This window comes from Cornus florida, unplaced genomic scaffold (genome assembly GCF_030987335.1).
Source record: "Cornus florida cultivar Cherokee Brave unplaced genomic scaffold, ASM3098733v1 CherokeeBrave_3.0.0_Hap2_Chr01, whole genome shotgun sequence".
NCBI lineage: Eukaryota > Viridiplantae > Streptophyta > Magnoliopsida > Cornales > Cornaceae > Cornus > Cornus florida.
Window position 1 is genome coordinate 82795791 of NW_026775571.1, and position 26702 is coordinate 82822492.

Genomic DNA, 26702 nt, shown 5'->3' on the forward strand with positions numbered 1-26702 from the left:
AAAACTCCTGAAAAGTGCCCATGACATCATTTTTCACAACTGTCCAACTTTCCAAAAGAAACCGCATAGTGAACCCATTTGGCCCCGGAGCTTTGTCCCCATTACAACTAGATAAGGCCTTTAGAACTTCTTCTTCAGTAAAAGGAATCTTAAGCCCTTCCTTATCGATCTCAGAAATGGCCTCGAAATGAAGAGCATCAAGTTTGGGTCTCCAAACAAGCGGTTCAGTATAAAGTTTCTGATAAAAAGAAGCCATCCCATTACGCACATCTTCCTCCTTCCACATCTCTACACCTTCTACCCGAATACGTCTTCTTCTATGAGCGTTAGCTAGTCTGCGAAAAAATTTTGTGTTGCGATCTCTCTCTTTTAACCAAAGAGCCCGAGATTTTTGTCGCCAAGATATCTCCTCTATACTAGCAATCTTTGCAAAAGCTGCCTGACAAGAAGCTCTCCTAGAACGCAAGAACTCCATATCCCCACCCGCCTCTTCTAGGCGATCAATCTCATAAAAATCAGCAAGGACTCTACTCTTCCTCCATTCAAGATTCCCAAAAACGTCTTTATTCCACTTTTTAAGATCGAATTTGAGAGCCTTCAACTTTGTAGTTAACATGAAGCTAGATGAGCCTATGACAACAACTCCCTCCCACCAAGACTGAACTTTCCCTTGGAAGTCCTCCGCTCTTAGCCACATATTCTCAAATCGAAACGGAGACCTTTGAGAACTCAAACCTCCACAATCTAAAACCAAAGGAACATGATCAGAAATGACCCGAGCTAAAACTGCTTGAACGACATCCGGGAATTTCTCTTCCCACTCCCCATAAATCAAGAAACGATCCAGCCTTGAAAAAGTGACTGGGTCCCTGCCATTAGACCATGTATAGGCTGCACCTTCCATAGGTAAATCGATGAGAAGATGCTCGTCAATGAAATCAGAAAACTGATCCATTTTAGAAGACCTCCTACCTCATGTGGACCTCTCTAATAGGAATCTAACAGAATTGAAGTCCCCACCCAAGCACCAAGGAAGAGACCACATTTCTTGAGCATGATTAAGCTCCTCCTAGAAAAAAGGCCGATCGATATCAACAACTGGTCCATAGACCCTAGTGAAAACCCAACTGAAATTGTCCTCTTCCAACTTGAACTTGCAAGACACTGAGAATCTCCCCCACCCACACATCCAGCTGTGACACCCATCTACAATCCCACATAATTAAGATACCGCCTGAAGTACCTGTAGCATTCAAAACCTCCCATTCTACAAACCTTCCTCCGCACAAACTCCTAACCACCCCATCCGTAGTGGATGCCAACTTTGTTTCTTGCAAACAAACAACATGGCCCCCCCACTTCCTCAAAGCAACCTTAACCACCCTCCTTTTATTCGGGTCGTTGAGACCATGAACATTCCAAGAAATAATTCGTAGCTTCATTAAAAACCAGATAAGATAATTTCCCCACCTCCTTTCTTCGCGCTCCGACTCCTAGTCCTTCCCCTCTCCTTCACCACCCCCTTCTTTCCTTCATAATTGACTTCAGAGATCAGATTCTTGATCTCCTGTGCCCCTTTCCAGGATGATAAAGGCCTCGGGTTCACTACCTCTTCAGTCACAGCAACCTCTCTGCCTTCCACTATAGCTTGAAGAATGGAAAGTGTCTGGTTACTGTTTACCTCTGAAGAAACACCTAGCAACTCACTAGCAGCTCCTATGTTTTCAATCATCCAATCCTTACCCAAATCAAGATAATGAGGGAATTTAGGTTATAGATTTAGGTCTATGTCTAAGCACATTTTACCATTTTTTTGTTCTTTTAACATTTTTTCCTACATTAGGTTGGATTGTAAAATATGAAGGATTAGCACTGAGCTTGGGGAATTTTGGACCGAGTTCATACTTATAATTTGATGTGCTATTTATGTGAATCTAGGCTTCAGTAGTCCCTATTTAAATCAGGACGAGAATGTGGAATGGATCGATTCTCGGATTGAAATACAATCCCACTGCTTATGGTGTGATACTGAGGAAATGACTGTACATTGAAAAAGACAATATCAAACAATTGTATTGATCAATAATAATTTTGAGATTTGTATTGCTTGAGAAGAGTGCCAACAATCTCTAGTGATAATGGTGGAAAGAGTATGAAATAGAACAATTTTGAAGTGGCTAAAAAGCGGAAAAGGAATATGGCTGGTAAATCTTGCTTCTCCATCATTTGGGAGTGGATGTGTGTGTACATGTATAAATGAACTAATTAACAGAGAAAAAGAGTACAGAATAAACGGGTCATCTTGGTACATTTTTATTGAATGGGTAAAATGTTCTAGAAATTATAATAATAATAAATTAACATCGTTTTGTTGTGGTATATTAGTTAATCCATGTAGCTCCTAGTTGGCATTTAAAGCTTTGGTCTCATTTGCAAACCTTATACAATGTAATTATGTTGGTTTGGGGGGTTTTGCATTTTGCCCTAATAGATGAACAATTAACATTTTAAATTTGTCTAATTGCAATGATATTATTATTTTTTAAAATATCTTACAAAATGCCATTGTCCTTGTTGTCTCCATATAAGCAATTGTTGTGCGGCCATGTCTTTATTGCGTTGTATTTTTAGCTGGTTGGGATTGCTATGTCATAACTCTCTCATGCCCCGTTCTTTGGGATCTAGATGATTGACTTGAAATAATGAAAGGAGGACGATTTTCAGTTGTTGGACAATATTGGCTGAAGCAGTTGGATAAAAAAGGCCTTCCATAGTAGAAGTGGCAGAATTATTCCTAGTATTTCAACTAACCTAGAGAAATGGTTTTACATTATTATAGTGAATGTAACCTTAACCCAATTTGATTATGAGAATGTGATCTTTTCATCTACCTAGAGTAAGTTTGGCATTTTATCTACTTTTTTCTTCTTGAAGAATTTGAGAACCATTGCCCAAGACATTGATATATCACACTACCACAGTCATTATAGCAGGTCGCCTTATGCATTCTATTTATTTATGTATGTTGAATTTCTGCTAGCAATCATAAATTAATTTTCCCAAGTTTTAGCCTTAATTTACTTTCACTAATTTATTTGGTGTCATCACCTTTTTCGTTTTGAGTTACTTTATGTGGGTTTGATCTTTCATCTTTGCAGTCTCATGGTGCATTAACACCCAAAAGAATTCTCTCTTTTTATATTTTAATCTATTTCTATCTCTTATGTCTGAAAATAGGAAAATAAGTGTTTGATATAAAGTAAGATCTATTTTAAGTATAATTGGAGTGGGTTGGACATAATGGAGACAATCTAGTGAGATTTAATTTGATAATAGGTTAAAAGGAAAATTCTATTGGAGTGGAGTGTTGGGCCCAACAAATGAAACAAGAACGACACCTTCATGTAGTGGAAATGAGAATGTTAAGATGATGAGTAGAGTGACTAGGAAAGATAGGTTACTAATGAAATTGAGAAAAAATAGTTGTAGCACCCATTGGTGAGAAAATTCAAGAGAGTGGACTTAGATGGTTTGGTTTGGACTTATACATCGGAGACCTAAAATGTGCCAGTCAAACGAGGAAGACTAGTGGTAATAGAAGGTAAGAGATTGAGAGGGCAAGCAAAAATAACATCGGATGAGGTTATTGAAAATGATTTTAAAAAGTTAAATACAGTATTGATGAAATGGCTTGTAATAGAAAAGTGTGGAGCAAGAGAATTCATGTGGTCGACCCCATTCATATGGGATTAAGGTAAGAATGATGATGATGATCATGTGAAGGGTTTGAATGCTCGAGGATGAGGAGGGTAGCAATGCTTTACACATTTATGTTAATTTAGTGAAAATTATTACTTTTTATTCGTCTCTTTAATTTGTTTATTTAGTAATTCTTTTGGATAATAATGGTTATTTATTTATGCCTTTTGTGAATTTTGTGCACCTCTTGGTAACCAACAAAAATGTTCTGGATCTAGATTTCCACCTTGACAAAGTTATCAAAGATCCTACCATGGGTTAAACAATTCGCTTAAGTTTATGGGTGTAACAATTTCTCTATATGCCCTATCTTAGGTGGATTCAGTACATGTATCGGATGTGGTATGTGACTGAGTGTAGGATATCAAATCTTCCAACCTAAGAAAACTGCAATAAGGCTAAAAATTCACATATATTGAATATTCTGTAGAGTAAATCAGCTGTTTGAGACAGTGATGTAGACAAAAAAGAACATAACGAGGGAGTTTTATGTACAAATACTTTAAATTTTTGTTATTGATATACTTGTTTAGTGCATCTCTAACCACAAGTGTTGGACAAATGTCCCGTATTTCCATGTTTGATTGTCGTGTCTCATTATTACATGCATTTTTGTGAATCTCACATACATGTTTTTGGGTCCATATCCATCTTACAAGTATATCTCATTCTCATCAAATCGTTGGTGCCAGTTAGGGTTAGGGTTTTTCTGTTGTGCAATCGTATGGCTTCTTCCGTCTCCCATGTCACTTCTGAACCACCACAAAAGTCTTATGGACAACCAGGAAAGGGGCTGAACATCCGTGATGTGTTGACTGATGAACAGATAGCCTTGTACCGTGAAGCGGTTCTCGTAAAAGGAGTATGTGACTCTTCTCCTCAACCCCATCGTTATATTTAAACATAACATAGTGTCTATATGTATATATATAATGCTAATTAATTTGGTGTTTTTTTATAGGGGCTTTTTGCTCCAAAATTTCACCCCCACAAGAATTCAGATTCAGTCATTGGTTACTGTCGATCATCAATTCAGCAGTACAATAAAATGAATGTATGCAAGGTTGTTTTTATTTTATTTTTATTTTTATTTTTATTTTTGTTTTAATTAATATATGTTAAATTCACATTACTCTTCTTTTCATATTGGAAAATTTCTTTGGTACTAGGGGACAAATTACGAGTTTGTGAGAACTTTTGGGGCAAACGTTTTGGGTGTTAATTTCTTCTTGTGCCTTAACTTTGAGGCCAAGGATAAGGATGATGCTGATGGTCAGTCTAATATTTTTTGTGCTAATGTGTTCGAGGGAAACCGACCAATCCGCGTGGCTAAGACTCATGAGGTAAAATTAATATATCAGATGTACGTTAGATTCTGTTATTACTTGTTTGGGGAGAGGAAATTATGGAGAATTTATTTGTATGTGTATCTATATATGTATATTTATGGAGTTCAACAGCTTATTGTCTAATTCCCATTTTTTTTTCATGTGGTTTCTTTTTTTTTTTTTTTTTTATTTTTTTATTTTTTTTTTTTTTTATATCTCATTTATAAGTTATAGGGTGAAATTTAGGATATTAGATGCTATCAAGGATTCTAGATATATATATATATATATATATATATATATATATATATATACATATATTTATTTATTGAAGTTGATTCCAGGGATATTATCTCTTTTGGATTATAGTGTGAATTTTAGAAAAATCATTTCAAGGGTTCCAATCACTTCAAAACTTCTTCAAAAAGAGGAACTAGAATATGATGAGAATAACATGTCTAATTTAGTCCAAAGCTTATGTCGATGCAGCATAACTCTTATTTTGTTTTATTGTAAGAAATAAAAGGGTTCTAAACACTTAAAACTTTCTTCGAAAGAAGAAATAGATTGAATATTAATAAATATGATGTCTAATTAGTTGAAAGCTTATGTCCGTGTACCACAACTCTTACCATTTTTCCAATAAAAGTATTGTTAAGAACATTAGATATTAGTTTTTTTGGGTAAGTAAAACATTAGATATTAGTTTGTAGAATGAGTTACGTTTTTCGCTTGCAATGACGAGTGCTGGAAAGGTAGTGGCGGTCACCTTAGTTGTACTGAAATTGGCTGAGGCGAGTTTCGGGGAGCGATATAGAGGTTTTTGGACTAATGATGGCGAGTTGGAGATGCTATCTCAACAGGAGGGTTCATGATCTTCATAAAATAGAAGTTGATGTTAGGTAGAATGTGGAATGTGGTTTTGGAAGAGGAGATGGTAAAAGATGTGGATGCAATTTTGGGTGTTAAGAAGGGGGAAATTGTGGTGATCGGTGGGTGGTTGGCTTTGTTCATTTGGGCTTGGTTTCTAATAGTAAGTGTTATTAAATTTTTTGATAAGTATAGTAAGTGTTATTTAATGAAGACTATTTTATTCATGAGTTCGCTATCTTTTGTAAAGTGAATATTTGAGTAAGGAGAATTACTCATATATATGAAGAAAAAAGACTTTTTAGCTGAAAATGAGGGAGTTTAGGTCATAGATTTAGGTCAGTGTCTCAACACATTTGACCACCTTTTTTTTTCTTCTATAAACTTTTTTTCCTACATAAGGTTGGATTGTAAAATATGAAGGATTAGTACTGAGCTTTGGGAATTTTGGACCGATACTTATAATTTGATGTGCTATTTAAGTGAGTCTAGGCTTTAGTAGCCCCTATTTAAATCAGGATGAGAATGTGGAATGGATCAATTCTTGGATTGAAATACTATCCCACGCCTTATGGTTTGTGATGATATATGAATGTTTATCATTTTAAATTTGTATAATTGCAAATATATTATCATTGTCCTTGTTGTCTCCATATAAGCAATTGTAGTGTGACCATGCCTTTATTGTGTTGTATTTTTATCTGGTAGGGACTGCTATGTCATAACTCTCTCATGCCCTGTTGTTTGGGGTCTAGATGATTGACTTGAAAAAAAAAAAAAAAAAAAGGAGGACGATTTTCAGTTGTGTTCCAATATTGGCTAAAGCAGTTGGATAAAAAAGGCCATCCCTAGTAGAAGTGGTAGAATTATTCCTAGTATTTCAACTAACCCAGAGAGATGGTGTTACATTATTAGAGTGAATGTGACCTAAACGCGATTTGATTCAATAACATCGGATGAGGTTATTGAAAACGATATTAAAAAGTTAAACACAGTATAGATGAAATGGCTTGTAATAGAAAAGTTTGGAGTGAGAGAATTCATGTGGTCGACCCATTCATATGGGATTAAGGTAAGGATGATGATGATGAATCATGTGAATTGCTGAATGCTTGAGGATGAGGAGTGTAGCAAAGCTTTACACATTTATGTTGATTCAGTGACAATTATTACTTTTGATTCGGCTCTTAAATTTTAATCATTATGTTTATTTAGTAATTCTTTTGGATTATAATGGTTGTTTATTTATGCCTTTTGTGTTTTTTGTGCACTTTCTCATACTCAAGGAGTCCTATAAAATGGAATTCTAGGTATGTTGATAACCAACAAAAATGTTCTGGATTTGGATTTCCATCTTGACAAAGTAATCAAAGATCATACCAATGGTTAAACAATCCAATTAAGTTTATGGGTCTAACAATTTTGCTATATGCCCCTATCTTGGGTGGACTCGGTATATGTATTAGATGTGGTATGTGAGTTGAGTGTAGGATATCAAATCTTCCAGCCTAAGAAAACTGCAATAAGGCTAAAAATTCACATATATTGAATTATCTTCTTCAGAGTAGAATCAGTGGTTTTAGAAATTGTAGACAAAAAGGAACATAACGAGGGAGTTTTATGTACAAATTTTTTATATTGATATACTTGTTTAGTGCATCTCTAACCACAAGTGTTGGACAAATGTCCCACATTTCCATGTTGGATTATCGTGTCTGATCTTCATGCATTTTTTGTGAATCTCACATACATATTTTTGGGTGTTATTTGCAGGCGATTGAAGATGTATTCAGGTAGTAGTGTGAGGTGGTTTTTATTTCCATTTGGATGAAGGGGCTGTATACTTCATAATTGTGGATGAAGTTATGTGAGAAGCAGGTGTTTCTTTAGCCTATTTTATGTATAGCAGGTGATGCTTAGCTGTGTGAGAAGCTTTGTCAATGAGTAGGTGTACCAGGCTGGAGGTTTATGGATAAAGTTACTTAGAAAATATATTTGCTTAAAATTTATGGGCAATGTGGAAAGGGAACATAGTGATAATTAAGGAGGAATTTGTGGTGGATGTGGTCATAATGTCAGTATGGCCTCTTTTTGGGCTTTGTTTATGTAAATTGTTTGAATTTCAGCCCTGTACTTAGAATTGGCATGTTTGAGGTTTTATCTTTTGGATTGGCAAAAAATTCAAGCACAGGGATATAGGGCGGTTTCTTTCTTTCTTTTGTGGATTGAATTAAGCTGAGAGAGACTCAAGATTCTGCTTATGATTTTCTTTGATGTGTGTGGTTCACAAATTCTGCATGCTATTTATCTTTAACTTTCTCTGAACCGTTTGATGTTAGTTATGATCTATCATCCACTGAATGTGCTCATTATCTTTTGTGTGACCGAACTGTCTTCTCTGAAACATTTTTTTTTAGGTTCATATGCTAAAGGATAATCTGGATATTTCAAATGTAAACTCTTTTAATTTGAGAGCTGCAACGTCTGCTGCTCTCCTTCTTTTGCCATCCAAATTCAACGAGGTTTGCTTCTTTTCACTTAAATTATTTAATACTACAAACTTATTATTTTATTTGTAAAATAATTTGATGCTCTTCCAGGAAGATCTCTATGCCAAAATATGCAGCCTCTCATATATGGTTGATCTGTGTATGCTTTTTGCAGAAGATAAAAATAAGGTAAGGTTGATTTCAACTTATTTAGATCTTAAGCGAAGAATATCACTTGTAGTTGTAGCTTCCGATAGTGTTAGTGTGCTTTGTCCTTTCTGATATTATACATATAACTAGTGGCTGTCATGTGATAAATAGATATATTGAAATGATAAAGGATGCGTAAGATGGAGTTACAACTATATTTAGAACAACTGCAAGAGAAACAAGCGAATTTTCAATTATCGTAAACGTATATCAAGGATTGATGTTAAGCCTCTATTTTTTTTACTTGATTATAAATGAATTAACAAAAAAACGTAAAAGATGAAGTTCATGGTCTAGGCTACTTATTGATGATGTTTTTCTGATTAATAAAATTAAAGAAGGGACAATGTTAAATTAATTGTTCGGAGTGACAGTGTAGAATCAAAAGAGTTTAAGATAAATAGGACTAAACTGAATGTATGAATGCAACTTTTGTAAAGTTGTGAATGCGAGTAAGAAAATAGTGAAATAAAGTGTGGGAAGATATCAAAACTTGAACAGTTTTGTTGTCTAGTCTTGATTATTGAAGAGGGGGAGAGATTGGAGATAGTTTTGCTTATAAAACCAAAGCAAGATGGGTTAAATGCATAGTGCTCCTAACAGATTGTATGATCAACATATTCCTTTAGACTAAAAGGCAAATTCCATGAAACAACGCTTAGACCTATTATACTTTATGACATACCAAATGAGTAGAGAAAAGCAATATAGTTAATTTACAATTATGAAAGAGATATACCACATTGTGGCAATTATCGAGGACTTATATAGATCATACAATGGAACTATGAGAATTGATAATAAAACAAAGATTAAGGTTTCCTTGGTGCCTGTACCTGACAGACGTACCCGAGTTCAGGTAACATAGGTCATAAACCAATAATGGAAAGTCTGATATTGCCAAGATATGGATTCTGAATTATATTAGGAATAATGTAACGATTATAATAGAATGTTCTGAAATCTAGATATTTCCTCGATGAGGTTACATGTTCTTTTACATAACTTTTCATTTTAATCTTTGTTGTTTTGGAGATATTATTAGTGCCTAACATCCGTATGGCACTTCCTCGACCTTGTAGGTGAAATCGGCATGATCTATTCTTCTGTTCTCTGGTCTTTTCCGTCCACATCTTTATTACCTGTCAGGTGAAAAAGATTGTGCATGGGCAGTTTGGTTTATTCCAAACAATGTATAAGCCATATCTAGAAGAACATGCAACCGATGACTTGTTGAGATTTTCATCATCTGGTGCTCACCAAGTAAATATATCTCAGGTCCATTCAAATCCTTGAGTTCTCAATTCCCAGAGCAGATTTTATCTTGTATCTTTTCTTTTTCTATCTTTTTCTATTGTTATGAAAGGGTCCAATATTTCCTTATCAATTATTCAGACATTCACTTTTATTCGGGGACTCCAGTGAGGCCACACATATATTTGTAATTTCAGTGTTGAAACATGATACTCTACCTACCTTTATCTAGTAGAATCATATAAAAACAGTGTAGCTGGCATGAAAAGTTCATTATTGTTCTCTTGTCTTGATATGTTCCTATTTGTCAACACCAGGATTCTAGTTTATCTGCAGTTTCCTCCCTTGTTTCTATTCTTCCTGCGACGGTCAGAAGCCAAATGAGGATGAGAGTGGGAGAAGAGAAAAAAGTTGGTAAATCTGGTATGAACAACAACTCTGATGGTGTAGATTGATGGGAAAATGAAACCCAAATATTCCCTGATTTAAGAGTTTCTAGCCTCCCATATGCTTCAAATCCTCTTTGTGGGGAAAAAGAATTAAAAAAAAAAATGTTGCTTAAATTCATATGCAGATTTCCAAATGGGTATCTGATGCAACAATTAGTCTGATTGAAAACTAATTTTGGTTTTGAGAATCAAAAGAAAAGTTAAAAAAATTATACCAAGGGAAAACAAATGTTTTTGTGCTAGAATGGTGGAGCAACTAGGATTAGAGTTTTATGATCAAAGGGTTAGGTTTTAAGTATAAAATAAGGGCTACTGAACAACTCTTGTGGACCTTGTAATTATTCAAAAGAATCAAAACACTAGTATTGGAATCAAAAGTTGAGATAGAGAAGAGGAATTGTGGATGAATCATCTAAGAAGAATTGATTATGAATTATCTAGTTATATATATATATATACATATATATATATGTCCTAAATATCAAGTTTGATATTTAGGCTCGCTGGGTGTGTGTGATCGTCACCCTAGCTCTGATATGTCACAGTACGAGCAGTGATTTAGACCTATCGAAAATAAAGTAAAGAGAGACAGATTTTTACATGGTAAACCCAACTGGAAAAAACGAGGAACTGCTGGTTTTGTAGGGTGTCAATCGGTAGGTTAATGGATAAAGTTACTTAGAAAGCATATTTGCTTAAAATTTATGGGCATTGTGGAAAGAGAGCATAGTGATAGTTAAGGAGTAGTGGCTGTGGTCATGATGTCAGTAATGAGGTTTTATCTTTTGAATTGGCAAAAATTTCAAGCATATTGATTTAGGCTGGGTTCTTTCTTTCTTTTGTGTGATCGAATAAACTGAGAGAGACTCTAGATTCTGTTTATGATTTTCTTTGATGCGTTTGGTTCACAAATTCCACTCGTCATTAGCTTTAACATTCTCTGAACTGTTTGTGATCATTATCTTATGCATTTTGTGCATATCTGACTAGAGATGTCTCAACTGCTTTTTTTTTATTTTTTCTTTTTTTCTTTCTTTTAGGTTCATATACTAAAGGATAATCTGGATATTTCAAATGTAAACTCTGTTAATTTGAGAGCTGCAACATCTGCTGCTCTCCTTCTTTTGCCATCTAAATTCAACAGCATCTGCTGCTCTCCTTCTTTTGCCATCTAAATTCAATGAGGTTTGCTTCTTTTCACTTAAATTATTTAGTATTACAGAATTATTATTTATTTGTAAAATAATTTTTTGCTCTTCCAGGAAGATATCTATGCCAAAATATGTAGCCTCTCATATACGGGTGATCTGCGTATGCTTTTTATTGAAGATAAAAATAAGGCATGGTTGATTACAACTTACTTAGATCTTTTTTTTTTTGATAAGTAAAATGTATAAAAGGCGTTCAAAAGGGGAACGCGTCCCAAGCTATACAAAAAACTGAAACTATGATCTCAAGGACAACTTACTTAAATCTTAGGAGAGAAGTCACTTGTATCTTTTGATTGTGTTAGCACGCTTTGTGCTTTCTACTATTATCCATATAACTAGTGGACGTCATTATAAATAGATATATTGAAATGATAAAGGATGTGTAGGATGGAGTTGCAACTATTAATTGGAACAACTGCAAGAGAAACAAGTGAATTTTCAATTATTGTAAACTTATATCAAGGATTAATGTCAAGCCTCTGTCTTTTTGCGTTGATTATGTATGAATTAACCAAAAACATAAAGGATGAGGTCCATGGTTTATGCTACTTATTGATGATATTTTTCTGATTAATAAAACTAAAGAATGGATAATGTTAAATTAATTGTTCGGAGAGATGATGTAGAATCAGAAGGGTTTAAAATAAGTAGTTCTATAACTGAATGTATGAATATAACTATAGTAAAGTTTGGATGCAATTAAGAAAGTAGTGAAATAAAGAGTCAGACATATAGCAAAACTTAAACAATTTTGTTATCTATTCTTGGTTATTAGAAAAGGGAGTTATTGGAGATAACTTTGCTTATAAACCAAAGCAAGATGGTTTAAATGAAAAGTGCTTCGAACGTATTGTATGTTCAATGTATATGTTTAGATTGACATGCCAAGTGAGTGAAGAAAATCAATATAGTACTAATTTATAAAAATAAAAGAAATATATAAAATTGTGGCATTTACCGAGAACTTAGATGGGTCATATAATGAAACTATGAGAAATGATAATAAAAAAAGATCAGGGTTTCCACGGTGCCCTGTAACTAATTTCAAATTCTGACTGAAAGATTTACTATGGAGTCCATTTACTTGGTAAAACAATTAGTAGAAGATTATAACTGCAGTTGAGAAAACCAATAACTGTTCAGTGAGGAAACATAAAGAGATCCACACTGAGAGTGATGTTGGGGGAAGGGAAGATCAAAATTAATATAAGTTGAGATGGTAATGAATGAGATTTTTCCTCGATGTGGTTACAGGTTATTTTACATAACTGCTCGTTTTTATCCTTTTTGTTTAACTTGTTTTGGAGATATTATTGGCACCTAACATCCAGTAACGCATTTCCTTGACCTTAGGAGGTGAAAAACATGAAATTCGCATGATATATTCTTCTGTTCTCTGGTATTTTCTGTTGACATCTACATTACCTGTCAGGTGAAGAAGATTGTGCAAGGGCCTTATCTAGAAGAACACGCGACCAATGACTTGTTGAGATTTTCATCATCTGGTGCTCACCAAGTAAATATATCTCAGGTCCATTCAAATCCTTGAGTTCTCAATTCCCAGAGCAGCTTTAATCTTGTATCTTTCTTTTCTATTGTTATGAAAGGGTCCAATATTTCCTTATTAATTATTCAAACAATCATTTTTATTCGGGGGCTCTAGTCACGGCAGGAATATATTTGTAATTTCAGTGTTGAAACATGATACTCTCTACCTTCCTTTGATCTACTAGGATCATATAAAGGCAGTGTAGCTGGCATGAAATATTCATTATTGTACTTTTGTCTGATATGTTTCAATCTGTCCACACCAGGACTCTAGTTTATCTGCAGTTTCCTCCCTTGTTTCTATTCTTCCTGCGACGATCAGAAGCCAAATGATGGTGAGACTAGGAGAAGAGAAAAAAGTTGATAAATCTGGTATGAACTTCAACTCTGATGGTGTAGATTGACAGGAAAATGAAACCCAAATATTCCCTGATTTAAGAGTTTCTAGCCTTCCATATGCTTCAAATCCTCTCTGTGGGGAAAAAGAATTAAAAAAAAAAAATGTTGCTTAAATTCATATGCAGATTTCCAAATGGGTATGTATCTGATGCAACAATTTTGTTTTGATTGCATTAACATCACATTGTCTTTGCAGGTCAAGTTATACGCGAGGTTGTGATTAATTCAAGAGAAGAGGTTGCTGAATGCATGCGGAAAGTTGTGAGGCGTAGGGTTATGATTTCAAGTGCAAGGCGGACTGTCTCTGGAATACTGACTGTTGGTGCTGTTCATGTAGTTAGATATCTTGCAAATAAGATTCACAAGGCTTGGAAATCATGGACACGGACTTTCAGTCTCTCCTATTTTGGTTTTTTTCTCCATCCAAGTGGGTTAATTTCTTGTGGACTGAAACCCTGACAAGAAAGTACAACATCAGCTTGATTTCCTTCAATAGGAGGTGTTCTAAAACAAAGGCTAAATGGGCTGTCTTGAAGTGCACTATATTTTTGGAAAACTCTTGAGAGGAAATGAATGATTCCTGTAGGACGGAAAAGAAAGTTTTGCATCTTTAATATAAGGGTCATTTTTTCTATTTGTATTTTTAATATTTGAATCGTTTTTTTTCTCTTTGGGGTAAGAAGAATCATTTTTTTTTTTCTTTAATTTTGTAAATTATATAGGCCTTTTTTTATATATTTTTTTTACCTTGCAATTTATTGAGAAATAACTTGCATATTCGGGTTGTAATGACTTCTTTAGTGCAGAGAGTGCTTGTTAGTTTGAATATTTATTTAAAATATGGTTGAGGGTTCAAGTTCTTGCATAAACAAAAATAAAAAAGAATGTGAGTTTTTTATTTTCAAATCATGTTTAACTCATCAATCCACCACACTCGGATGGAAGTCATAATCCATTTCATTTATTTGTTTACAACATATATATTCTTAACATGATTTTATCAAACCAGAGAAAGCTTCATTCCAACTTTCTTTTTGTAGCCTTTTCCCGAGGATTCACAAATGTATTACTTTTATGTGTACATCAAATTCCTCTTGATAGAATGCTTTTAGCAATAGTGGCAATATCATTTTGAGACAAACAGGCAAAAATTTGCACACCAAGTGAGGGTGATTAGCATGATGACCATTTAATTGAAGTCGTTCCAATTAACCTCAGTATTGATTCATCTATAAATCTGATTAAATAATTTATTAAATTACAATATATATATATATATATATATATATATATATATATATCTCAATTTTGACGACCAAAATAGTAACATGTTTATAGCACATATAACACGGATATTTAACTATAAATATGATAAAATGATTTTACAGTATTAAATTGGAAAAAACTAAAGAAGAAGAATAAAAAATAGTAACAGTTGAAAGAATAGAAACCTATAAGCTTTGACATGAAACAGTAACATTTTTTTTTTTTTGACAAAAATAGTAACAATTGAACTTTTGAACTTCCATGATGTTTTAGATTACCCCTTTTATTTTAAAACATAATATTTTAAAACATAATTTCATTCAAATATTTCCAAAAAGACAGTACTCACACTCATTAGCCTAAGTAACTATTTTAAAGAAAATGAGAAAAAAGCAAAACCTTCCTCGTCTCAAAATAAATTTCTTTTTACTCATAAACTTGAAGAAATATTTTAAAGTAAATAAGAAAAAGACAAAAGCTTCTCCTGTCTCAAAATAAATTACTCTTTTAAAAAACTATGACTTCTACTGGGGAAGTGTACTCTTTTAAGAAACTGTGACCTCTCTTGGGAAGTGTGACTCAGAAAGATTTATCAAAAAGGAGTAAAATCAAAAAAAGGAAGGGCCACTAGGAACTACCTTGAGGAGGTAGTTGATCTTCGAGGGTGAGTCTCCTTTAACTTCCCGGTCTTATTTATCATTCATGGTTTTTTAAAAAACTCATTTTCGTACATTGTGTCAATGCTAAATCGTGTATGAGCTCTGATTTGTCAAATAGTATGTTTATTTATAGTTAATTGAATGCTGTGGATGAATGGATGTATGTGTATGTGTATGAATCTGTCCATGGGTGTAAATTTTTAGGAACCTGGATTGTTGTACAGAGTTTAAGGATTTGATGTGAGACTTGGGTTTTGTACCATCTTTGTAATTCTTTTGAATTTGTATAAATTTCTTGTAAATGGTAGAGTTCTATGTTAGTTTAGGCTTCAATGGAGATCAATTGGTTTTGTAGAGCTTCAATGGGTGTTTTGGAGCTTCAAAGGTTCGTCAATGGAGTTTTCAGGTTGTTTAGGGATGCTCTAAATTCAAATGTTCTTGGTCTGAAAATGGATTTCAGACACCTATGAGGCGCTGTTCTGTTTCGTTTGGAGGTTGTGGGTCTGTGTCGCCGGACGGAGGTTTGCTGTTCTGTTTCGTTTGGAGGTTGTGGGTCTGTGTCGCCGGACGGAGGTTTGCTGTTCTGTTTCGTTTGGAGGTGGTGGGTCTGTCTCGCCGGACGGAGGTCTGAAACCCAAGACTGAAACCGAGGCGAGGTTTTCGTAGTGAGGAAGAAAACGGCTATTTTTATTTTTATTATTATTTTTTTAGTAGAGTGTGAAATTTACACCCATGGATAGGGATGGCAACGGGGCGGGTTTGGAATGGATTTCCCTAAATCTCGCCCCGCTCTTTTTAATTTTTGTTAAGTCCATGCCCGCCCCGAGACCCGCGACGGGTTGGATTTTCATATCCAGCCCCGCCCCGTTAGGAAATACTGTGCCCCTGTGCCCGCTCTGCTAACAAATTTTTTTCTCTTACTTTTTGGAACTTAAACTCCTGCTATTTAAATGCGCAAAGCCTAGAAATGGCACAACATAAATAAAATTATGCATCCCAACAAAAATTAAAAAATAATATGCACATAACATAATTCAAAGAACATAATAAACAAAAATAAAAGTTTAATACAACCAAATCACAAGAAGTTCTAAGCTCCAACTTCCATCATAACCAAAACAAAAGCAAATTTAATACCAAGTTTACATCCCAAATTAGGATTGTAAGAGATTGATAATTGGGTAAGCCGCTAAAATAACTTATATATATATATATATAATTATATGAGGGCGGGGCGGGGCCCATAAGATATGTACATTAAATTCTTACCCGTCCCGTGACCCTCGACGGGTACAGAATTTGTATCCATATCTGCCCCAACGGTATAACAAGTGTTCCTATATCCTTTATTAATGGAGCGGGACGGGGCGGTAAAAATTGACATCCTTACCCATGGACATTGCATTTTTTAATTATTGACATATGTTAATTGTAAGGGTAAATCACAGGATTCGTTCAACTAGGTGACGGATCAGAGCTCCCTACGGGTATTTGCGAATTGGGAGCGAAAACGGCATAAATTCGCGAACTCGGTTTTGAGAATTCGCGAACTCATTTTCAAAATTCGCGAATCCATACAAAAATCACAGAATTCGCATACCTTTTTCTTCATAGAGATGACCATCGATCTATAGTTATCATATCAGAAAGAGAGCAAGATAGCATTCTCTTCGCATATGGAGTTTAGTGTTTCCATTGCAGAGTGATAGCCTTAAAAAGGGAGTTGCAGCGGTTGTGGATCCTGTTATTGAAGATGGAGTTTAGGGATTTTGTTTCAAATTGGTTGCCGCGAAGGAAAGGAGTTAGCAGCGGGATGTTCTCAGATGAGGCGCCTTGGCCATTTGGGGTGGCTTCAGACGGTTGAAAAGGGTGGAGGCGTGGCATTTTAGGGTTTTCTATAGCTCTTAAGTGGGAAATTAATCCAATGGTTGTGATTAAACTATGACTTGGGCTATTGGGCTCTTTAGTTAATAAGATGAACTTCTAAACATTTTATTATTAATTGGGCCAATAATATTATAAGTAGCATGGGCTTAATTTGCAGCCCTTAATATACTTATATTTCAAATAAAATAATTATATAAATATAAAATATATAATATACCGAAATGGGTTATTAAAATTCAACTTAACAAGATTTTAACATCAAGAGTGTATTAGTAAGAGAGCATAGCAGTGAGCGAGTGTATTTTAAAGTTGTGCGGTGTGAGAGAGTTACAGTGTTAGGGGTTTCTTCCGACAAAAAAGTAGTAGGGTTTCTTCTTGACAAAAAAGTGTGGAGTGATGAAGAAATTCAAGTACTGATCAGTTGGATATGGTTGCAAATCAGGGCTTGATTTGGATGAATTAGGATGGAAAAAATTGATATTGTGAAATAGGGCTTGAAAGCCTGCCCAGTTCAAGAAAAACTGCTTTCTTGATGAAGAAAAACCAAAACCAACCTCCAAAAAACCAAATTTGGGCAAACCCAGAAAATCAAAGTCGGTTCTTTTTCTCCAAAATGGATCGATTTCTGAAGAACCCAGAAATGACCAAGTTCAGGAACAAAAAAGGGCATAAATTTGCAAGGGCTTAATTTGCAGCCCTTAATATACTTATATTTCTAGTAAAATAATTATATAAATATATAGTATATAGTATACCGGCGTTCTCAAGACGCTCCTGCTCTCAACTAATTTTATATTTTGCCGCTTTTGCACTCTCGCATTATGTGACTTAGATCACTCCTTTAGGTTTGAGTTAAAGACAACCATCTAAATATAACTTAAATATTTTTTTTGACAAAAATACTCTTAGGTTTGGTAAAATGAGCAAAGACACCAAATCATAATAAAAGTACGTACTTACCCTTTGACTTTTTAATTGATACTTGTGAATCATTAAATTACCTTTATAACCTCCTACTAATTGATCAAAATGACCTTCAAGAATTAAAAAAACAAATATGATTTTATTGTGACATATATATATATATATATATATATAAAATTTTTTTTTTCTTTGTTTTTGTGGAAGAAAAATGTGGCATGTTGTGAAAGTAATGTTTCAATAAACGCTAAAAATAAAAAAATTTAACTTGTGTGTGACTACTTGAATGTGATATTTAATATTTGAATATTAAAAATGGTCTTTTAATATTTAATATATTACTACGGAATCATAAAAAAATATTTAAAAACCATATTTCTTACTTTTTGAGATGGAAAGTCAGGGTTTTGTATTAAAATTTTGTTTAAGTATTAGATAATATAACTAATCTATCTATTTGAGCGAGGGCGTTAAACATGCACAAATACTAATAATAATTCTTACAATGATTTTATATTATTTTCAAATTTTATGTTTGCATTACTGGTTTGGTCCCCCAATTAAAAAATTTCTTGCTCCGCCCTTATCTGTATGTATATGGCATTGGTGGCCACAGTGGTAGAGTTTGGGGTTTTTATTTTTATTTTTATTTTTTTATTATAAGTTATTTTGGTAAAATAAAAGGACTTATAAAAGTTAATACTGTACTTTAATGATTTGAATGGGTCAATTCAAAAGTTTACATACTCTTGGTTGGAGATGTTGTTGTTTAAGTTTGTAAACTCGAAGGGGCAATTTTTTTAACTAATGGGTCAATTCAGAAGTCAAAGAACAATTATATATTCTTATCATATTTTTTATTGCAAATCAAAGGGAGTGTGAATTACCCGAATTGTAATTATTTCGCATTTACATTCATGATTTTGAAAAACACTAGACAAATTCTCTACTCGTCACTCACTATTGGATTTATCTACTGACCAACTTCTTACATATTGATGTATCATAATAACGTTGGGATTCATGGGTAATAATTATTCAGTTTCACTTTCTAGCCCTATAGCTTGGCATGCAAGTCTCTTATTTATTTTTTATTTTGGCTCGTAGTTCATTTTTTGAATCCAAATCCGAATCCGTTGTCCACAAGTGGTGGTTGCTCCTACCCTTGAAGATTGTGTTTTGAATCGATCTGAGTGTGGAATGGCTCGAAAAGTATATCTCTTTCTTTCCCTCATTAATCAATATTTATTTTACATTGTTATTATTATCATATATTGATGGAGTTTGTCTGTAGATAATAATACATGTAGATAGAATGAAATATACAAGTCTCATATTAGAAGTGTTTTTAAACTAAAAAAGGTAATGGCTATGGGTTCTTTTTCAGCTAATTGTTACAAAAGGACTTCAAAGAAAATGTTTTGTTTAAAGGTACATCACTTACGTACTGAGACTATAGTGATACGAGCTCTATTTGGCATATGACAAAAGCTGGTTACTTACAAAGTTAAGGTTCATTAAATTTGTTGTAAAATTTATTTTTTGTAGACGGTTAGTACGGATAAATAGTTAAAAATGTTTTACAATAATATGATGTACTCTTCTATTTTATTATTATTATTTTTTTGGGGTGAATTAGGGCTCCTTTTTCTCGGGATTGTCACATAAACGATAGAAAAAAAACTCACAAACTTTAAAACCGTAAATTACTTTGGTAAAAATGATGAACAACGTTTTAGAGGAAAATTATTTTACTAAAAATTTCTTTCGCCAAAATAAATTACTGGACATCACAAACTATCAGTACATGTAGCCTATATAAGCTTTGATATATATATTTTTTGGTAAGTAAAATAATTTGATTCTTGCAACACTTAATGTACACTAATTAATAATATTTTATTGTCATTCCTTTAAAACATGTAGAAATAGTATACTCATCTCATCGCTAGGAGAAATATAACGCAAATGGAACCATATTTGTATTGTTTTTCTTTTTCCTTAAATATCTCTATATCATAAATTGGGTGGACTAAATATATTTTTAAACACAGGACTGGTACGAGCTTGGTTATGTGAGCTCGGTTATGAATCAAAAGAAATGCCGTAAGTGGATACTTAATGTTTATTATTGCTAACAAAAGAAATTTCAAAAAAAAAAAGTATGACAAAATTCATTTGATTTTATTTACAGAGGCTTGTTGTGCTATAGTGACCACAAAACTTGTAGCTTCAATGCTACACATTAACCAAGGAAACCGAGAACCAGACATCTTGAGCGTGCAAGAGTTGGTTGATCGTTTATACAAAGTTTATAAAATTCCAAAGGAACTTCAATTGGATGAAAATTTTATGGACGATCATGGTTGCCAGCTGGCCTATTATGAGTATGCTTTTGCCTACATTATCGAACACGGGGTCCATTACGCGGCTGACTATCCGTACGTAGGAAGAAGGGGGGAATATCGCCCCACACCACAGGTAATGTTATCAAAAATAGTTATGTGGAATGAGTTTAAATTATTAATCTATACAATTATTTATTTATTTTATTTTATTTAATAGGCTACTAAAGTTCGAATACAAGGCTTTGTCGGACCTGCCCATTTATCGGGCACAGAGATGTCACAGCTTTTGGAGAATCATCCACTGGCCTCCTCGCTAATTATGACACCAGAATTTAGAACTTATCAATCTGTTAGTATCATTTCTGCATTTATATATACTAGTATTAAAACTTGATTTGAAATTTTTTTTACTAACATATTGGTTGTGCAAGGGAATTTTTCAAGGCGTTGGTTATTATGATCAACTCCCTCACAACTTTAAAAAGTTGTACCATGCAGTGTTGGTGGTGAGCTGTGATACAGATGAGCTTACCGGAGATTTCATTTTTAGGATCCAAAATTCGTGGGGTACTGAGTGGGGTGAAGATGGATTTGCCTTCGTACGAACAGCTGTATTGGGGCCGTGCTTCTACCCTAAAGCTCCATTCCGGATCTGCTCATACCCGGAGCTGGAGATGACGGAGCCTGAGCCTGAGCCTGAGCCTGAACCTGAGCCTGAGATTCCACGGTGGATTACAGAGCCGGAAGATATGGAGATGGGATCCCTGCCCAGCAACGTACTCCTCCTCAACCAACGCATGGATAGCTTAAACTAATCGAACCAAAATAGGATTATCTTCTTAGTTTAAAGTTGGTAGAAATTTGTTGTTTTCTTTAGTGTCAATATCAATGCAAAGAAAGACACAGTACTTTTGTCTCTCTTGCTAGAACTTGAACTCGTCCGTGACATGTAAATACTTAAATGATTGATGGATCGGTCAGTCCGGTCACTGCATTTTCTTGAAACGTACGAATGCAGAAGAACGCAACAAAGAAGATAGGCAAAAGGAGCAACAAGCCCTTGGTGAGTTTTGCAAGGTACTTGCTAACCCAATTGGGCATCCAAAACTTTCACCAACCAATACCCTTTTATTGTTAGAGTTAAAAGGTCAACCCAAGAATGGGCCAAATTAGTTGTGTGTCAAGCCCAGCCACTTTTACCGAGCATGTCAAAAACATGAGCACCCTAATTCCTTACACTATTCACAAAACCAAATGTGGACTTTTCCTCCGAGTCCACCACGTCTCTCTCTTCGACCCTCTCTCCACGGTTCCCCTCTCTCTCTCTCTCCGATCTACCATTGATCCTTAGTCCTTTAGCTCTCCGTGTCTATCATCATTACTCTATTCTACCTTTCTATTTAATTGATCGTGGAACTCTCTCTTTCATCATTTGATTTCACATGCATGTCTCTTTCACATATATGCCCTAATCTAGTGTTTGAATCTAGAATTGTAAATCAGTCTTCTCAGCCCTAATCTAAATTTCATGGGTATGTTCCTATTTTTTTTTTTTGGAAAATTTTGCAGGTATTTATGAACAATTTCAAGGGTATGTTGCTGTTATACTAACTTGATGATTAATCTGAAGCAATGCTTGGTTATTCCTAAGTGATAATTTTATGTTAATTTCTTGTCCTCATCTCCTTTCAATCTTTTTATTTTTTATTTATTTATTTAAATAAGAGTATGAGAAAGATTTTATGGATAGGTTGGTGCTGCAAAAAGAAAGTGTTGGCACAAAGGCCTACTTCCATGCTTTTGATAATAACAAACAAACAAGAAATGTACTTGACCTTCTCTCTTAAGTATTGTAGTAACAGGAAAGCTTTTGACAACGATCAATAAAGGAATTCTTAAACATCAATCAATGGCAAACAAAGCTTAAAGGTATTTCAAGGAAATCACAAAAGGGGGTAGCTTAGATTGGTGAGAAATAGATATTATGTGAAGCATTTGATTTACAGCAAGTGATCTAAAGCTCAAAATTGTTTTTCAAAAATACATACATCTCAGTTCATCATTCAGGAGATCTAACCGGTTAGATCATCCATGTAACCGATCAGATGAGGATCACATTGAGTATGCATTCTTTGCTAAAGTCATGTAACCGATCAGATCTCACATGTAATCGATCAGATGATCAACTCAGTGAGCATGTATTTGTGATTGGCAATCTAACCGATTAGATTAGCCATGTAACCGATTAGATGAAGCTATGTAACCGATTAGATGGCAGCATGTAACCGATCAGATGAAGAAAACAGAAAGGATGTCAAAAAGTTGTTCTCCCGCATCTAAACAATTAGTTCACAGATCTAACCGATCAGATGAACTCATGTAATTGATCAGATGAACAATATACTCGATCAGATGAATTTCACAGAAAAAGGGAAAATTATCTCAGATCTAATATAACCGATTACATGCCTGATCTAACCGATCAGATGATCCAAATAATCGATTAGATAGTGAATATAATCGATCAGATTAGTCTGCAGATCTGATCTAACCGAGTATTTGGCCAATGTAACCAATTACATCTGATCCTCATTCAGCGGTTTGGAAAGTTTATCTACCTTTTCTGTCCAGATCTTCACAGGGCTCTATATATGTGTGTGATTTAGACAAGAAGAAAAATACAGCTACAGTAACAATCTTCCTCGAGAGATATCATAATCATTCAATCTTCATATTTTCTTGATTATTGTTTCATACAAATCCTATTGAGCATATAATCTCTTGCTGTATTTTTCTCTTGCTATAGGACTATGAGCTTTTCTTTTCATATCCCATCTTGAGAGATTGTAACAAGTTTCAGCTTAATTCGTTCATTTGTAAGGGTTGAATAAACCTAGAAGAGGACTAAGAGGGGATTGTTCTCTCAACAAGAAGAATAGAAGCAGAGTGCTTCTTGTACCGGTTTGCTCTCCACTCGTAAGGAGGTGCCTTAGTGATTTTTGGAAAAATCTCAAGAGGGATCTTGATCCGTGAAGTAGGAGTTATTGAACCTTGCTAAAATCATCGTGTCAAGTGTTTGTAATTCTCTATCTTTCTTTACTTTTTAATTGTGCTCGATTTCATTATAGATCTCATTTGTATGCTTCAGTAAATCAAGAATGCTTTAATCTGATATATCCTATTATTTGGTATTATTAGCATAAGACTCTATTCACCCCCCTTCTAGAGTCATTATCTGGGCAACAAAAAGTGTTTTAACTTCTACTTATGAAGCAATCAAACGAGAGCATGAATTACTTGCTTTAGAATTTACGGCTAATAGACTGGGCAATAGAAGATGAGTTTAAGAACAAAGCCCTGCTTAACAAGTGTTTTAACATATTCGTAGAATCTATTGGATTAACAAGTGTTTTAACATATTCGTAGAATCTATTGGATTATGTAGTGATAAGTGCTGAATATTGCATATTCGAACCCTTAAATGTGTGTATGTTGAGACCTTAAGTGTGATACTTCTATCCAGTTTTATACTTATTTTAGTATAGCCAAAATCGTGATTCTGGAGCTTAAAGATTGTTTCTAGAACTTATGAAGTTGTAGCAGACCATCTAAGGCAAGTTTGTAGTCAAACAGTGGATTTTGAAGAAGTTCAAGTGTCAGAGCTCGAACACAAAGTGGAATGAAGCAATAAAAGTGACTATGGCAAAAAATATTTTATAAAAATGTCATATAAATTGTTATGTATCAATTTCTAAGTGGCATACTTTTTAATTACTACTTAGTAATTGATATGCTGAGTAATTTATATAATAATCAGTTATCAATATATTTTTATATAAACTTTTGTTAATAAACATATTATTTTTGTTACAGAGTAATATACTTTAATAAGCGTGCTTAGTATTTAATAGATGAACTTGGTTTAAGTACGTTGGTAATAGTAGTTGAATAAGTTAGTTGTTTTTTTTTTTTTTTTTTTTTTTAATTAATAAATAATTGTTCATTTTTTAATTGATTTGCTAAATGAATTTTTTGTTTCAATTCTTTCATGTAGTCAGTCACGTTGTTTGTCAATTTGATATAACTTTGAAATATATTTTATAATAAAATAAATATTTCATTTATCATTTAAACAAGGGCAAAAATGATATAATATTATTTTTATTCCAAATCCCATTTCAAATCAAACTTTAAATGCAATTTGTTCCAAACATATAAATGGAATTTCATTTTAGTTCCAATTCATATTCCTTTTCCAAATCCCAAAATAATTGGTTCCAAAGCCTCAATTGCTTACTGTACATATGTATGTTAGGTTTAGTGCAACAGTTAGTTGTTCTTGTGTGATGTTCAGTGATATTTTAAAATGTGTTGAAACTGGTAGGAGACATCCCCAGTACGTGTCACCAAATTCTCCCTCCCATGCGATGTCAATTATAGTATTAAATTACTAGTTCATAATTGACAAATTTGCCCCTAATTTTTTTAATACCATCCACAATATCAACAAAGTAAAATGACTATTTTACCCCCTCATTACTCCCACCTAAAGGTGGCCGGAAAAGAAAAAGAAGTAACATGACCAACTCAAAACCACATGAACAACAAACAACTAAGGAATAATAATACTTACAAAAAAAAAAAAAAAAAAAAAGGTACAATAAGACAAAAAAAAAAAAAATTACATTATTGTACTAAATACCTTTGTGAAAAGTACATCTCCTAAAACCGAACCTACATAGCCAATTATTTAGTTTGTGAAGCATAAAAAAAATTCTTCCTTCATCTTTTCTTATACTCATTTCAATTCACTCACATTTCTCCCCTTTCTATGTCAATCTTTTAATGAATTTAACATGAAATTTGTGTTACCACTTGTTAGAAATGCCATTAATTTTGCATTGTTCATGGTTGGTTACACAGTAGCCAAAAAGGTTATCTCTAAGGTAAAATTTCATCTAAAGGCCTAGACTAACTAGTTGCACTATTTTAATGAGAATGGTGATGCACCAGGTGGACATTGAGATTAAGTTTCAATTACAATGTAATATCTATATATGTTATAAATAAAGTGTGAAAAAGAAAAGAAGAATGGAAAAATTAATTGGGGGCTTCCACTAGCTAGTACTAAGCTTTGGGAGTTTGACTAATCAATGCAATATTAAATTTCTGAATTACTCAATGGCTTATTGTACATTTGTATGTTAGGTTTAGTGCAACAGTTAGTTGTTCGTATATGATGTTCAGTGATATTTTAAAATGTGTCGACAAAGGTAGGAGACATCCACAGTACATGTCACCAACTTCTCCTTCCCACGAGATGTTAAGTATAGTATTAATTACTAGTTCATAATTTACTTAATTTGTGGTGGTGTACGAAAATTTTGATCAAAGTACTCAAAGTTTTAAATTATTAAATAAGATGATTGATGAACTCGTACCGGAGGAATTATATTGTAGGCTTTCTCTTGGTTTGGTGGCTGGCAAGGCCAAAAATTTGAATGTATAAAACCAATATATTTTTGAAAAATTTCTTTCGGATGGTTTGATGAATCAATTTGGTAAAAGGTATGGGTAATCTTTTAAACAATTCTTTAGGATTAAATGGGATTTTGATAAAGTAAAAGGGGTAATAATGTCTTTTTATAAGTAAAAAGTGGTATGAAACAACTAAAAAATAACTTTTGAGGTGTGAGTGAAAAATAGACTGAACGTTTGTAATATGAGTGATAGTAATTTTTAAAAGATATTTCAATGTGATATTTGGCCAAACATGAGAAGGTGCAAGTAAAGTTAAATTATTGAGCTCTAGAGATTGCGTGACCTAAGCAATAGTATAATTCTCGTATCTATCTTGGGCGTATGTGTGAATTTCTTAACTGGGTGGGTAGGGTTCTCTTTAATTACCCCATATTTCTAAAAGCGCAAAATCCAACCCAATTATATGCACGGCCCACGCAGAGGAGCCCAGAAGGAGAATATATATAGAGAGAGCGAGGATCCATATTCATATTACACGTATCATTCTCATCGTTGGTGCCCGTTTGGGTTAGGATCAGGGCCGCCCCTGGGCCTAGACGACCCAGGCGGCCTCCAAATTTGGG

At 33.9% G+C, this 26702-nt stretch overlaps 2 protein-coding genes across 12 annotated transcripts in view; both read left to right on the forward strand.

The window, feature by feature from the left end:
• Window positions 1-13497, forward strand: part of LOC132303213 (uncharacterized) — a 48289-nt gene extending 34792 nt beyond the window's left edge. For 5 of the 11 annotated variants that reach the window (XR_009481139.1, XR_009481140.1, XR_009481135.1 and 2 more), the window contains 8 exons: window positions 4452-4621; window positions 4721-4822; window positions 4929-5102; window positions 8375-8479; window positions 8558-8635; window positions 11400-11544; window positions 11622-11699; window positions 13003-13497. Coding sequence is in view for 1 of the 11 variants with exons in the window: in XM_059800390.1 (XP_059656373.1) it covers window positions 4484-4621; window positions 4721-4822; window positions 4929-5102; window positions 8375-8479; window positions 8558-8635; window positions 11400-11534 (732 nt within the window). In the remaining 10 variants the exon portion in view is untranslated. Of the gene's footprint in view, window positions 1-4451; window positions 4622-4720; window positions 4823-4928; window positions 5103-8374; window positions 8480-8557; window positions 8636-9738; window positions 9935-10227; window positions 10334-11399; window positions 11545-11621; window positions 11700-13002 lie in introns of those variants that run through there. The other 6 variants (XR_009481138.1, XR_009481141.1, XR_009481147.1 and 3 more) reach the window with 6 other exon arrangements.
• On the forward strand, window positions 13394-14423 carry LOC132303241 (uncharacterized). Its single transcript, XM_059800426.1, has 2 exons — window positions 13394-13490; window positions 13714-14423. The coding sequence occupies exons 1-2, from the start codon at window positions 13448-13450 to the stop codon at window positions 13974-13976; spliced, it is 306 nt and encodes a 101-aa protein (XP_059656409.1). The 5' UTR covers window positions 13394-13447; the 3' UTR covers window positions 13977-14423.
• Window positions 14424-26702: the final 12279 nt, after the last annotated feature.

What these genes read in the sequence shown, in the direction of transcription:
- LOC132303241 (XM_059800426.1), top strand. Translation starts at nt 13,448, where the DNA reads ATGATGGTGAGACTAGGAGAAGAGAAAAAAGTTGATAAATCTG. An exon ending in GAAAAAAGTTGATAAATCTG is followed by an intron (nt 13,491 to 13,713) that starts GTATGAACTTCA and finishes TTGTCTTTGCAG; the next exon opens with GTCAAGTTATACGCGAGGTT.